This window comes from Odocoileus virginianus, chromosome 18 (genome assembly GCF_023699985.2).
Source record: "Odocoileus virginianus isolate 20LAN1187 ecotype Illinois chromosome 18, Ovbor_1.2, whole genome shotgun sequence".
Classification (NCBI taxonomy): Eukaryota; Metazoa; Chordata; class Mammalia; order Artiodactyla; family Cervidae; genus Odocoileus; species Odocoileus virginianus.
The window spans coordinates 57,701,988-57,718,071 of NC_069691.1; the positions used below are offsets into that span (position 1 = coordinate 57,701,988).

The 16,084-nt window shown below is 41.1% G+C and overlaps 2 protein-coding genes across 3 annotated transcripts in view; one reads left to right on the forward strand and one right to left on the reverse strand.

Annotated features, from left to right (window-relative positions):
• The window catches only part of LOC110144829 (uncharacterized), a 102,392-nt gene extending 90,090 nt beyond the window's left edge, over positions 1-12,302 (forward strand). Inside the window, exons 3-4 of one of the 2 annotated variants that reach the window (XR_011492880.1) lie at positions 948-8,823; positions 10,476-12,302. The gene's annotated coding sequence lies outside the window, so the exon portion shown is untranslated. Of the gene's footprint in view, positions 1-947; positions 9,301-10,475 lie in introns of those variants that run through there. The other variant, XM_070480747.1, reaches the window with a different exon arrangement.
• A 354-nt stretch (positions 12,303-12,656) lies between these two features.
• Positions 12,657-13,226, reverse strand: LOC110144826 (interferon alpha-1). The gene has a single exon (XM_070480748.1). It carries the CDS (start codon positions 13,224-13,226, stop codon positions 12,657-12,659), a length of 570 nt encoding a protein of 189 aa, XP_070336849.1.
• Between the last annotated feature and the right edge of the window lie 2,858 nt (positions 13,227-16,084).

Genomic DNA, 16,084 nt, shown 5'->3' on the forward strand with positions numbered 1-16,084 from the left:
CTTGTCCAAGGTCCCAGCTGGTGATCTTTCCTATCAAAGGAGTGGTTAGGGGCATGCCCCTATACTGCTTTCCCTGTTAAGTAGAGCAGGGAAATGAACTCCCCTATAACTGGCAAAATCCCCCCAACCCCCACTTCCCCATCCCTTAGTCCCCAGTCCCCCCATCCCTCCCAGTATGAAGCCTGCCACCATGTACTTCCTGCCACCAGTGCACCACGTATGGTGTAGTGTCACTCCAGGACCTTGCTTCAGACGTGTAAGTGCCCCCATCCATGAAGCTAGTGATGTCTCTGTTGCTGACACCAGTTTCTTTCTTTGTCTTGAAGCTGGGCAAACATCAGCCTTGTAGCCTGCTGGGTCCAGCCTGACAATCGGTGGCAGCAGCCAGGAGGCCACAGAAACTCCTGTGAGCGTCAAGATATCGGGGATATAGGATGGGGGATGGAAAGTTGTGGGGGCATCCACTAGCATGTGAGACCCAAAAGTTGAAGGTATTATATAGAAGTTTACAACAAAGGCTACCTGAACAAAGGTAGCCTGAACATCAAGAGATTATTGTTAATTAAAGAACACCAGATATCCCAAATAAAGGGATTTAGCACTTTTCTACGTATGGGAGAATGGAAGAGTCTGGACTCACTGAAATCATTCCTTTCATGCATCTCAGCCATCTCGTGGTCACTACCCTGTGTTTTTCACATCCTGAGTTCCTCAGGGCTCACCACAGCAGGTGGCTGCAGCCTGACGGCAACTGGATCACAGGTATTCTTCTCCTTTCTGAGTGCCCTTAAGGCTCAGGAATTCACATCTGGATGACTGTGATATACTGTGATATACTTGCTTTACTGATATGGCAGGGAATACTGCAGTTCTTAATAGCAATTTGGGAAACTACCTCTATGCTAGAATTAAAACATTTTTCTTTTCTGTCTGCCTTTTCTCTCTAGGAACTGGAGACTTGAGTTCCAAGCAGCATAATCAGGTGAGTGGGAAACCCTGTCTACTGGCATGTGCAAGAATCTCAGTATTTGGGGGACCAATAAATCCACTGAGGTAGAGCTGCCTCACCATACCTGCCTGGTGGCTCAGACAGTAAAGAATCTGCCTGCATTGCGGGAGATGAAGGTTTGATCCCTGGTGGGGAAGATCCCCTGGAGAAGGAAATGGCAACCCACTCCAGTTTTCTTGCCTGGAAAAGCCCATGGACGGAGGAGACTGGAAGGCTACTCTCCATGGGTTCGCAAAGTGTTGGACATAACTGAGTGACTTCACTTTTACTTTACCATATTTAAGCTCTAACTCTGTGGAAAACAACCTATGAAGTGTTTTAAAATGTTCATTTGTATGATAATTCTTAGAACATTTTCACCTTATTGTACATTTGTGAAACCTGAAGTGCAGAGAAGTTAGGGGAATTTCTAGGATCACACATAACTGCTGGCAGAATCACAATTCTATACAGTACCCTATATTGCTTGGTATAAGCAATTTTAAGTTTCATTTTAGAATTCCATCAAGTTTTAAAATAAACTTTGATCCCCAAATTAAATAAATGTTTTGTTTCCTTGTCTTCTTTTTATTGGTACTTAACATTTTGCTGTTTTCACCTATTCTTTACCTTAGGTATTGTAAAAGAGACTTCCTTGATCCAGTTTTACTCCTCTATCTTATGAAGGAATCGTTGCCGGGGTCCAGCCCCAGCAGGATCCAGGGGTACCCTCAGGATGAATGGCGTCGGCAAGTGAGAGAGAGAGACAGACAGACAGACAGACCAGACCAGACTGGGGTGTGCAGCAGAGTCTGGCGTCGCTTTATTTTTCACCGTAGCTTTTATTCCCTAAGTAGTACATCTAAGGGGAGGTGAAAGATAAGCATACAAAGTTTAGTTTAACATTACATCAGTTTTGTCCTTCACGAAACCAGGGTGTTTTCTGCATACTTCTTTGTTCATGAGAGTCTTCTTTCATAGTGGATCTTTGTACATTATCTTCTGGCCTTGGGGCCTATTAAGATTTTATGACCTAGGAGAAGGCAAAACTGTTTTCCGTAGTCTATTCTTTATTGTTCTATTTTGCCTTTGAGTTTAGCAGAAAACAGAAAAGTTGCAGTCTCATGGTACAGCAGGTTGCAACATAGTAGAAATACAATCCTGTTAATGCAAATGTCAGCCTTTTTGCAAAAGTTCTCAGCTAAATTTATCTAAAAAGTTTAGCTCACAAAGAAAGACTCTGTGGCTCTGGTGAGGCAGCCTCTGTTTTAGCACTCTTGATTAAAATTAACAATTATCTTATTGTTTCCACACTAGGGCTGAACTCTTATTTTTTTAAATCCTTAACTATATTAACAATAGTTTTTACTGCACAACCTCAGCACAATAACAGCAATCAATTGTTGATCTAATAACCACTTTTAGAATAATATTTGTTGTGTTCTCTAATAGGGCTTTCTCACCCCCTGAAGGGCTCTGTGCCCGCTAGGGCCTTTTGTGATCAGGTTCCTTATGCTGTTTATGATTAAGGTGTTGTGAGCAGTCATGTGCATTAGTATGTATTTGCCAAACAAGCCAGAGTGCCAGCAAAAGGATTTTTACTTGAAACATTTCCTTTATCCCTGGCCCCTTCATAGGGAACCAGCGTCCAGGAGATTTATTAATAAGGGTTCTATGTAGGTCTTTATTTAGTGAAAGAGGAGCAGGAGAGCTCTCAGCAGGCAACACAAAGATCCGCAACAGGATGAACAAGGACTACAGCAAGAGGGGGAGGATACAGGGTTGGGTAGAGGCCGGGGTCACCTGGAGGGTCCCTTGTAGCCTGAACAGCCTTGCGTTTCAGGTCTTCTCCTCATGACCTTGTCATGGGTGGGATCTCCCATAATGGCTCCCGACAAATCATCCTGGACTATTATAATCATTGCCATTTGGTTATCTCTGCATACCCAGGAGCTTGTGATTTTCATAAAATTGATGCTCCACATTAAGGATGAAATATAAACTTAATCAGGAAGAATGGAAATAATAAGAATAGAAGAATTCTTGGCATGCCTATCTTTTCTAGAAAATGAAATGAGATTATAGTAGTAATACTAAAAGCAGTGTGATAAAGGGAAAATTAGGTGAACAAATGATTAAATTTTAATTCTGAAATTGAAATATCTGTATTAATTAGATATAAGATAAAATATGTATCTTACAATAACATGATGGAAAAAAGTTTCAGTAGATGGTTCAAGAAGAATAGTTAGTAATCTAGAAATTGAGTGTATGTTAGTCCCTCAGTCGTGTCTGACTTTTGCGACCCCATGGACTGTAGCTCGCCAGGCTCCTCTGTCCATGAAATTCTCCAGGCAAGAATACTAGAGTGGGTAGCCATGCCCGTCTCCAGGAGATCTTCCCAACCCAGAGATTGAACCCAGGTCTACTGCATTGCAGGCAGATTCTTGACCATCTGAGCTATCCTTAGCTCAGTTGTGTCCAATTCTTTGTGACCCTATGGACTGCAGCACACCAGGCTTCCTTGTCCAGAACCAGCTCCCTGAGCTTGCTCAAACTCATGTCTGTCAAGTCAGTGATGCCATCCATTTCATCCCCTGTCATTCCCTTCTCCTCCTGCCTTCAATCTTTCCCAGCATTGGGGTCTTTTTCCAAGGAGTCAGTTCTTCACCTCTGGTGGCCAAAGTATTAGAGTTTCAGCATCAGTCCTTCCAGTGAATATTCAGTACTGATTTCCTTTAGGATTGACTTGTTTCATCTCCTTGCAGTCCAGGAGACTTTCAAGAGTCTTCTACAGCACCACAGTTCAAAAGCATCAATTCTTCGGCACTCAGGTTTCTTTATGGTCCAACTCTCACATCCATACATGACTACTAGAAAAACCATAGCTTTGACTAGATGGACCTTTGTTGGTAAAGTAATGTCTATGCTTTTTAATATGCTGTCTAAGTTTGTCATAACTTTTCTTCCAAGGAGCAAGCGTCTTTTAATTTCACGGTTGCAATCACCATCTGCAGAGATTTTGAAACACAAGAAAATAAAGTCTGTCACTGTTTCCATTGTTTCCCCATCTATTTGCCATGAAGTGATGGGACCAGATGCCATGATCTTAGTTTTCTGAATATTGAATTTTAAGGCAACTTTTTCACTCTTCTCTTTAACTTTCATCAAGAGGTTCTTCAGTTTCTCTTCACTTTCTGCCATAAGGGTGGTGTCATCTGTATACCTGAGGTTATTGATATTTCTCCCTGTGATCTTGATTTCAGCTTGTGCTTCATCCAGCCTGGCATTTTGCATGATGTACTCTGCATATGAGAGTACATATCATATATGATAGTAAAATCATGATGGAATGGAGAATTGACATTGAGATTAGGTTTAAAAAGGAGAGAGGGGATCAAGGGTAACATTGTAACCATGAGAAATAGCTAACCAAAAAAAAAGTTGGCTTTTTAAAAAATATACATGTTTTTAACTTCAAATGATGAAGGTCATGGCTATAGAGACTTACCTGGCAAGTTGACTGAATGAAGCCTGATCTCAGAATTTCCTCACCCAGAAACCAATAAAATAAGGAAAATTATGTAAAATATACAAAATACATAAGCATTCATCAAAGAAAGGAGAGGAATAATATTTTAAAAGTATTAGGTCTTGAATTAGGGAAGAACAGTGTAATAGTTCATTTTATGTCAACTTGGCTAGGCCACAGTACCAAGATACTTAGTCAAACATTATTCTAAATGTTTCTGGAAAGTAGGTTTTACATGAGATTATGGTAATTTGACATTTAAATCAGTAGACTTTGAGTAATGCATATTATCCTCCATATTATGGGTGGGCCTCATCCAATCAGTTGAAGGCCTTAATAGAAAAAGATTGACCCTCCCAGGAATAAGAAGAAATTCCTCCAGAACTGCCTTTGGACTCAAGCAGCAGCTCTTCCCTGGGTTTCCAGCCTGCGGCCTTCCCTGCAGATTTTGAACTTGCCAGGTCCATAGTCACCTAAGCAAATTCCTTAAATTACTCTCTCTGGTCCCTGCTGGTTCTGTTTCTGGAAAACCTTGACCAATACAGGCTGGGAAGCCAAATGTTTTCAAATCTTCTCCATCTACTAAATGTTCCCATCCTCCCTTCCTCCAGAGGGGCGAGCAAGACAGCAAAGGACAGAAGTCTGTTGAAATTTTACTCAGTAATCCAGATGCTGAGTGAGTGACCTCAGGAAAAGATTGGAGACAACACCTCATTTGCCCCCCCCAAACCACACACCCACCCAGTTACAGCCCCTGCTACCTTAGCAATTCACACACACTTCCCAGTGAAATACCCCATTGGAAATGCTGATTACAGAAATTCCTCTCAGTTTATACCATAATTGATACATTTGAATTAAGAAAATGTCACTAAGCTCCCAGGTAGAAATGATACTGTTAATTCACAAGCCTTAGCTTATATCACACTTCGTTCTTGCTATCTGGGCAGAATTTTTACTACTGGGTAGAACAGATGTCAAGATTATGATTAATCTTGACTCTAAGTCAGAAAATTATGATTGTGTTTTCCTATGTTTCCCCCTAGTTTGTCATTTGGATGGGTAAATGATGAAGCACTGATTGAATTTATAGTTCAACTATAATACCTATATTACTTCCCTGGTGGCTCAGATGGTGAAGCGTCTGCCTACAATGCGGGAAAACTGGGTTTGATCCCTGGGTTGGGAAGATCCCCTGGAGAAGGAAATGGCACCCCACTCCAGTACTCTTGCATGTAAAATCCCATGGACAGAGGAGCCTGGTAGGTTACAGTCCATGGGGTCGCAAAAAGTTGGACATGACTGAATGACTTCACTTTCACTTTCATAATACCTATAAAAATCACTCCAAAATGCTCAGAGGATACAGAATTATTGCAAGAGTGTATGCTGACTCATAGAGAGGTATTAATATGATATAGTCATATTTAATGCAGCAGGCTCAGCCATAAATATATCTTATCATGGGAGGTTTTTTTTTTTTTTTTAAAGATTGTTATTTGAAGTAGCAATGAGAGCATTTTTCTATTTAATGATAGTTGAAGTCTGATATTTGGAATAAATCTGTGAAACTAAAATTTTACTGTTGAGAATTGTTTAATGCACTGTAAATCTGAGGTGTTCTTGATTCATATTGAACTCCATATCCAGGTTGACAGCTCTGCCTGTTGTGTAGTACAGGGAAGGAGTGATTCAATGGGAGCCTCTGGTCTGCAGAGTAGTTTGTAAACCACGGACATATCTTTGTCCCTTTAACGACTCCATCCCAAAGAGTCCGTGCCCTGTCTGAAGCCAGAGACTCTGGAGACTCTGGTAGTAACAGACAAGAATAAAGAAACAGCTTGTGACGGCATCAAAATCTACTGGTGCCAAGAAAGCCATTTTGTACCATGAAGGGACGTCCCCAGAAAGCAGTAGGATTTCTGCATAGCTCAGAAGCTTGTTCTCTGATCATGGTCGCTGCTCTTGTTGCACTTGCCAGAGGGCTGTCTTCCCTGAAAGGACTTTCCTCTTACACCCAAAAGCTGGGTCCTACTTTGTTTCTCTTTAGCTACAGCTACAGTATAGGAGGGGCCTTCCCAGGCAGCACTAGTGGTAAAGAATTTGCCTGCCAGTGCAAGAAATGTAAAGAGAGAAGGGTTCGATCCCTGGATCGGGAGGATTCCCTGGAAGAGGGCATGGCAACCCACTCCAGTATTTCTGCCTAGAGAATCCCTTGGACAGAGGAACCTGGCCGGCTGCAGTCCATGGGGTCACAAAGAGTCAGATATGACTGAGCGACTTTCACTCATTCATCATTCACTGTTACATCATACTCAATAAAAATTAAGGAAAGCCTCTCTCGCAGATGTTTCTACAAAACCTAGACATTTTATTTAACATTTGCTTTCTACTCGTGTTGTTCTGCTTTTCAGGGACACCTTTAAGTGGAAATCAAACAGCAGAAAGCAATTGTGTGAATGGTGGAGAGGTAAAAAAGTGAATGAGAAGGGTGGTATGGGGATTTCCACCTTGGAGGGGAAGACAGTATTGTGAAATGGGAATGTATCCTGAAATGCTGAGAAGAGAATGCACCAGAAGCCAGACCGTTAAATAGATAACATGTTCTTCTGCCCTTTATCTAAATATTTGTTCCCCTCTCTCGGATGTTGATACAAGCCACCATTTCACCTCTGAACAAAAATGACACACTTCTTTGAAATGAGGGGGGGAAATGACCTTTTTTTCAGCCTTCTGTAGAATTCATTACAGAATTCTTTTTTTAGGCTGACTCCTGTGGAGGTTAGTTACTGAAAAGTAGGTCACGGTTCCTGAGAATTTTATAGAGACAAATAATATTTACTTATATAGCTATCTGAAGGAAAACAGGAAAATACCTACCATATTTTAATCCCTTACTCTAATAAATGATGCTAAATGCCTTTAAGTGCCTAGGTTTATTTAATATTCACAAAAACTCTAAATATTTTGAACCCGTTTTATTTATGGAAAAGCTGAGGCTTAGATTAAGTGGGTTTCTTAACATCAAACATGTGTCCAAACAGGATGGAATTTCAATGAAAAATTCCTTATTGTGAGTTACGGGTGACTCTGTGAGCTTTGTATTCTGAATTTCTGTTCCAATTGTTAAATCTGTTCTTACTCCTGAATTAAATACAACACTCTCTTGCTCTATAGATTTTGATGGTTCGTGTTGCTTTTGAGCTGATTTTGACCATTGTCAGGAAACGTTTAACAGGAGGCTTCCTGTGTGCTGTTTTGGATCTGTCATGAACCCTTTGTTCCTTATTAATTCCTGAATATTCAGGAATTTAGAGGAGTGGCACGCTGCTCCTGGGACTGAGGAATGCATGCATTTCCTTCCTTAGTTTCTCTATACGGTGATAAGTAACTATTTATGACCCTCTTTCTTTTTATGAACCATATGGTAAAAGTGATTATTTACAACCCCCTCTCTTTGATATGGATTGCCTTATGTTTCCTTGATAATTTTAAGTCTGGACTTTTGATCTTTATCTTTGCTGAAAAAGACTACCTTGTAAGATAGTATATATTCTCACACTATGTTGAATAAAGCACCCTTGTTCCATCAGAGCTTGGGTCCTGGTGTCTGTCTTTCTCTTTCTCTCTATCTCTCTGTTTCTGGCCAATTCCCTGAAGCGCAAAGGCCTGCTGCGTAACCCCAGGAATATTAGCCTCTTTCCTTCTTTTACTTTCTTATCGTGGACTCCGGACCACCAGGTTCCGGTCCATTAAAGGACCTCAACAGACCATTTTCTTTTCCTTTATCTTAAGTTTTGAGAAAGAGGTTGCCTGATCCAGTTTCCCACTTTCCTTTTTGAAGAAAGTCTCAGTCTTTATATTGAGTATAATTTTTGTTATTTCAGAATCCATCACATCCTTTTAAATTACAAACTCACACATCCAACTAACAAATGATATTTGCATATAAATGTTTACCAGTTAACTAGAGAAATATCTACTGCTTTTGTTTTTATTTCCTGACATTTCTCCACTCTTGCTCTTAGTGAGAGAATTCATTTGTTTTTCTTCTTATTATGATTGCATTCATTGTTATTATTTTTGTTTAGTTGCTGAGTCATGTGCAACTTTTTTGCAACCTCGTGGACTATAGCCCACCAGGCTCCTCTGTCCATGGGATTTTCCAGGAAAGAATACTGAAAAGGGTTGTCGTTTCCTACTCCAGGGGATCTTCCTGACCCAAGGATCAAGCCTACATCTCCTGCATTACCAGGCAGATTCTTTACCACTGAGCCACCTGGGAAGCCCATTATTGCATTAAGTATGATTGCTATTTTTAAATTTCTTTTCCTTCAAAAATAAAAAGTATAAGAAGTTTTGTATAATAAAAATTTAATAAACAGAAGAATAAGCTAATTATGGACACATTTTATTACAGTGTAAAAGTACACAAATATATAAATAAAAGTGCTTTAATTCCTTTAAATAGTCAAATAAATATTTTTAAAAGATAAATATTTAAGTAGATAAATAAAAAGATTGTCTTTGGCATGTTTGAGAGACTAGCACGCCAGACTTCCCTGTCCTTTACTATGTCCTGTAGCTTACTCAAACTCATGTCCATTGGGTCAGTGATGCCATCCAATCATCTCATCCTCTGTTGTCCCCTTCGCCTCCTGTATGTGTGTACACACACACACACACACACACACACACACACACACATATATATGTAACTGATCTACTTTGCCGTACAGCAGAAGCACAACTTTGTAAATCAACTATACGCCAACAAAAATTACTTTTTAAAAAGATTTGTTTTAAAAAACAATATTTAAAAATGAGTAAAGTAGGCTTCCCAGACTATTAGAGATAGTTCTTTCCAAGAAAACACCTTTTCAACTCTGAAGAAAAATCTCCTGCTAGAGAACAAGACTTTTGCCTAGAACAGAAACCAGGTTTTCACATCAGTTGATGTCATTATCCATCTTGGCCAACAGGTGGCATTCCTCCCTTAGAAAATTCTAAGTGAAATGGATCCTGCTTTCTATTTCCTTTTCACTACAGCTACATTGCATCATTGTAACAGAGTCATTCACTCATTTCCAAAAATACTCATCAAGAGAAAAAGAAAAGAAAAATGCCTGTCATGTGAGAGTTTCTGAGAAACCTAGAACTTTCACACAATTTTTTATTTGAATTGGAGATTTTCTGCTCAAGTAAAATAGACAGCCGGCTTCCCTGATAGCTCAGTTGGTAAAGAATCCCCCTGCAATGCAGGAGCTGTTGTTAGTCACTCAGTCGTGTCTGACTCTTGCAACCCCATGGACTGTAGCCTGCCAGGCTCCTCTGTCCATGGGATTCTCCAGACAAGAATACTGGAGTGGGTTGCCATTTCCTTCTCCAGCAATGCAGGAGACCCCAGTTCAATTCCTGGGTCGGGAAGATCTGCTGGAGAAGAAATAGGCTACCCACTCCAGTATTCTTGGGCATCCCTTGTGACTCAGCTGGTAAAGAATCTGCATGCAATGTGGGAGACCTGGGTTCAATCCCGAGGTTGGGAAGATCCCCTGAAGAAGGAACAGGCTCCAGTATTCTGGCCTGGAGAATTCTATGGACTGTATAGTCCATGGGATCTCCAAAGAGTTGGACATGACTGAGTGACTCACTTTCGAAACAGACAGCAAGAAACCACAAGGGAATAGGAAACAGCTGTGTGGATGGATATTACAGGTTACTGCAGAGTGAGTGAGAAGAGCCACACAGGGCATTTCTTCACTGCGAGAGGAAGGAAGCGATTATGAAACGGAGTGAAAGAGTGGGATCCAGGAAAGCAGAGAGGAAAGGGGAAGTAAGGCAGGTATCAGAATTGTTTATTGCAAATAGATAGATATTTTTAATATGTTCTATACAGTAATACATGCCATCAAACATTATATACTATATATATATTTTTTTTCAACTTTCCTTTAGGAGACTGGTCTCTGTACCAGTGCTTGAAGCCCAAGATGGAATCAAGATTGCCAGGAGAAATATTAAAAACCTCAGATAGAAAGATGACACCACCTTTATGGCAGAAAGTGAAGAGGAACTAAAGAGCCTCTTGATGAAAGTGAAAGAGGAGAGTGAAAAGCTGCCTTAAAACTCAACATTCAAAAAACTAAGATCATGGCATCCAGTCACATCACTTCATGGCAAATAGATGGGGAAACAATGGAAAGAGTAAGAGACTTTATTTTCTTGGGCTTCAAGATTACTGAAGATGGTGACTGCAGCCATGAAATTAAAAGACGCTTGCTCCTTGGAAGAAAAGCTATGACCAACCTAGATAGCATATTAAAAAGCAGAGACATTACTTTACTTACAAAGGTTCGTCTAGACAAAGCTATGGTTTTTCTAGTAGTCACATATGGATGTGAGAGTTGGACCATAAAGAAATCCAAGTGCCGAAGACTTGATGCTTTTGAACTGTGGTGCTGTAGAAGACTCTTGAGAGTCTCTTGGACTAGAGGAAATCAAACCAGTCAATCCTAGAGGAAATCAGTCCTGAATATTCATTGGAAGGATTGATGCTGAAGCTGAAGCTCCAATACTTTGGTCACCTGATGCAAAGAACTAACTCCTTGGAAAAGACCCTGATGCTGAGAAAGATTGAAGGCAGGAGGAGAAGGGCATGACAGAGGATGAGATGGTTGGATAGCATCACCAACTCGATGGACATGAGTTTGAGCAAGCGTTGGTGATGGACAGGGAAGCCTGGCGTGCCGTAGTCCATGGGGTCACAGAGTCAGATACGATTAAGTGACTGAACTGAACTGACAGGGAAAACTAAAATTGAGACAAAAGAGAACAACTATTAAGCCAAAGGAGATAAAACAGAAAATAGAATCATATTTAAGGTCAATTAATTCAAGAGAGGGGGCTTCCCTGGTGGCTCAGACAGTAAAGAATCTGCCTGCGATGTAGAATCAGGTTCGATCCCTGGGTTGGGAAGATGCCCTAATGAAGGGAACAGCTATTCCAGTATCCTTGCCTGAAGAATTCCATGGACAGAGGAGCCTAGTAAGCTACAGTCCATGGGGTCACAAAGAGTTAGACACGACTGAGGAGCTAACACACACAGACACACAGACACACACACACACACACACAACACACACAATCCCAGAGAAGCAGAAAATTAAGAAAAGAACTAAGTCACAATAACAATTAAACATAAATAAGGAGAGAGTGATTCTGTGGAAGTATTTCCTCACAGCCAGGAGACTTGGCAGAAGTCAAGGAAATAGGAAATCTATAAAGAAAATAAGCAAAAGCAAGAATTTGTTAAAAGAAAAAGTTTAATAAATTATAGAACTCTAGCCAGATTGATCTAGCTAAATAGACGAAAAAATTTACCACACTACTATTATTCATCCCTCAAACTACACCAGTCTGGTTTCTGCCCTACTTTTCTGCCAAACCAGGTCTTACTAAAGTCACCAAAGGCATCTGTGCTTCCAGAGCCACTGGATAGTTCAGCCCTGTGTGAAAGTTAGTAGTTGCTCAGTTATGTCGGGCTCTTTATGACCCCATGGACTATAACCCGCCAGGCTCCTCTATCCATGGGGATTCTCCAGGCAAGAATACAGGAGTGGGTTGCCATGCCCTCCTCCAGGGGATCTTCCCAACCCAGGAATCAAACCAGCATTATAGGCATACTATTTACCAGCTGAGCTACCGGGGAACCCCCTATATATATATGCCTCAATGTAATTTTTAAAAAAATAATAAAAAATAGAAGTTTTCTATACTCAGAAAGTTTAATGAACAAAGAAAATAATAAGTTGACTAAACACAAAGAATGTATTTTTTCTCTGAAACCTCTGTGTAAAGATTCACATATTATTATATGAACAAAAGTTATTTATATCTTTATAAATAGGTAAATAAATAAATAAATGATAGATAAATAGATCAGCTTGGGCATCTGTGAGGGCCTAGTGCCTGTAGAATAGAACATGATGTAGCTTAAAATTCTTGAAAACATTTGACAACCTGATTCATTTCAGGGCAGGATGACAGCAGAAATGAGAGTCCTCCACGTGGCCGCGCAGGAGGCAGTGTGGTCTTGCTGGTCTGTGAGGATCATTTCCGTGTTGAACCAGGTGTCTGTCAGTCCTTCCTCCGGAATCTCTCCTGCAAGTGTGTTGAGGAAGCGAAGGCTCTCATGACTTCTGCTCTGACAACCTCCCAGGCACAAGGGCTGTGCCCCTTCTCTTGCAGATAGAGAGTGACTCCGTGGAAGTATTTCCTCAGAGCCAGGCTGGAGTCCCCCTTGAGCAGGGGAGCCCCTTGCAGCCCCTGCTCCTGCCTCAGACAGGCTTGCAGGTCAGTGAGCTGCTGATGCAGCGCAGTGCGGAGCTGGTCCAGGAGGCTCTGGTCCCACGCAGCGGCCGAGCCCTCGGTGCTGAGGAGCCGGAAGGTGTGCTGGGTCACCTCGTGGAGCACAGAGATGGCTTGAGCCTTCTGCAGCTGGCTGCCACCCAGCGCCTCCTGGGGGAATGCGAAGTCATTCCTGTCCTGCAGGCAGGAGGAAGGGGAGACCCTCCTCAGGTGTCGCAGGAGCGTCAGGACCCTCCTGTTGGCCAGGCTGTGGGTGTGAGGCAGGTGGCAGCCCAGAGAGCAGATGGCGTTGCAGCTGAGCAGCAGCAGGGCCAGGAGTAAGGACCAGGCTGGGGCCATCGGGGACCTTGCGGATGCTGCTGGCCTGGGGCGGTGGGTGACTCTGTGAACCTGCTCTCTAGGTCCCTCTTCCTTCAGGCCTGTGTCTTAAATAGGAGCCCATGGTTTCCATTTTCTGAAAGTTCCCTCTTACTTTCCACTTCTCTTTGCTTTTCCTTTTGTACTCTCCAAATGGGTTAGGGCAGAATTTCTCAACCACTTTTTTTTTTCATTATTGCCCTTCTTTCTTCTGCCCATAGAGCCTTTTTAGATATTTTTTTTTCTAATTCCTACCCACCCCATGAAATTTTGATAACACTAATATATTGTGTATCTGTTTATGTAACCTATAGATATCTCTACTCTGTAGATAGAAAAAGAAATTGCAAATCTTACTCTTTGAATTCAGTGCAGAGTTAAATTTCAGCTGTAATTTAAATCTGAGAGCTATTGAATTTTAATTTAACTTTAAAACTAAAGTTTTCAGAGTGACTTTTAATGTAACATATTTACTTATATAAGTAGGAATTATCAAATTTAATATTCAAGTAGAATTTAGATAACTATTTTATAATAATACCAAGGTATAGGTATATATAAAAGTCATTCAAAGCTGCTCAAAATCATTGAAAAACTTATTTCTTTCATATTTATTTTAGGGACTTATCATTTAATTTTGCTTCATATCAAAAAACAGTGGTTACTTCACTGCCTGCTAGATATTCATCTGGATATTGTTAACATTTTTTTCTGTTTACCACTCACTACAATTATGGATATGTTGAACAACTCTAGTAGAATTACATAATAAAATGTAATTTTTTATTTTACTTACAAATAAAAATTCCTATTTGTATTTAATTTCCAGAGTCCAAATCACACTGAAACTCTAACACAAGCAACATCCACAAGACAGCCAATGGTTGCTCATAAGTATGGGAAGGCCACCTCTCACAATATGACTTTGAGATCACACAACTGATGGAGAGAAGGTTCTCCAGTGAACCATCAAATCACCTTAGGTTGTAGCACTGTTTGTGTGCATCATTTGTTTTTCTTCCTTGAACTCAATCTCAATGCTTCCCTTGTGCATAGTATATAAGAAAGCCCAAATACAGAAATAAAATACTAAGGAGTAAAATTTTGTTATATCTGGTTGAGCTTTGAAGTGCCTCAAATCATTGTAATGACAGGATTTGTTCATATTCCAAAAAACAAATTCTGCAAATTTGGAAGCATATCATCCCCAGTGAGAAAGGGTGATTTAGGAATCATGATCCATTTGAATCTTTCTCTGTATTGTTGCATTAAATTTCAGATTTCCCAGGGGACATTCAAGGTTCCAATCCAAGTCTGTTCTTTTCAAACAAAAGGAAACCACCTTTGTGATTTATCCAGAACTGGATAAATATTGATTTTTTTCATGGGAAGAACTAGCTTTCGGTTCTGCTTCTTTTTTTTTTTTTACAGTGAATTTTCTGTTGCCTCAGTGTCTATGTTCCAAACTTCAGGCAATAGGTTGTGACCATCTTTGACTCTGTCTTACTGTCTATGGTCTCTTTGGCGCCAGTCCAAGTGTAATCGAGCAACAAGTAGTTTTCACTAGAGCAGTTTCTCAGATTTCCTCCTGCCACTGGAAGGTATTTACAGATGACCAAGCTATTTTGCTTCCTTTTGAACATACGTGCTAGGATTGTAATAGACAATGGCTAATATTTTTACTCTACTCCTGCTGGTATCAGTAATGCCTACTAGGGTCTTCCCTAGAGACTCAATGGTAAAGCATCTGCCTGAAATGCGGGAGACACCAGTCGAATCCTGACCTGAGAAGATCCCAGGTGCCGCAGAGCAACTGAGTCCATGAGCCACAACTATCGAGCATGTGCTCTAGAGCTGGGGAACTGCAACCGCTGAGCCCCGTGCCACAGCCACTGAAGCCGAAGAGCTCTAGACCTGTGCTCTGTAACAAGAGAAGCTACCGCATTGAGAATAGCCCCGACTCACTGCAACTGGAGCCCCAGCAGCAAGGAAGACCAGCACAGTCATGAATAAGTAAATCAATAAATTTATTTTTAAAAAATGATACCTACTATGTTTGTTGATAAAACCACTAGGATTCTCTTTCCTTGAAGGTGCATATAGCTCTAGGGATTCAAATGGCAAGAGCAGCACAATTTTCAGCTTTTGCCTGGGCTTTCCAGGTGGTGCTAGTTGTAATGAACCTGTCTGCCAATGCATAAAATTCATGGGTTCAATCCCTGGGTCGGGAAGATCCCTTGGAGAACGGCATGGCAAACCACCCCAGTATTCTTGCCTGGAGTATCCCATGAAGAGAGGCGCCAGGCAGGTTACAGTCCATGGGGTCACTAAGAGTCAGGCACCTCTGAAGCGACTTAACACACGTGCATATTAAACTCAGGAGGATGCCGTGTCTCTAGTTTGTCCTCTAGTAGGTCATGATAGAAAAGAACAGCCTGGTGTCATCTACAGAGCCATGCGTCTGAACTCAAGCCCTCCCTGACTCACAGTGAACAGCAACCAGACAATTTACCACATTACTGTTTGGTGTATCTTTACTGATACGGCAATTACTACTTGTATCCTGATAGTGTTTGGAGATTCCTCACAAAGAATGGGGAATGGCCATTTTCATCCTGTATCTTCATTCCCCTCCATGGGATGGTGGGCTCCATCCCAGTCTGATTTCCAAAATTTGGCATATGAGAATTAAACTCTTACTTCAGGTTCAAAAGCAGAGTTTGTATTCTGAGTCCTTTGCCTGCTCCTTTGGCAGAAACTGAGAAGTGAGAAGCTCGTTCACATTTATTTGCTCAGCATGACTGTGTCCTCTCTTCCAGATGTCAAGTATGTAGCCTTCA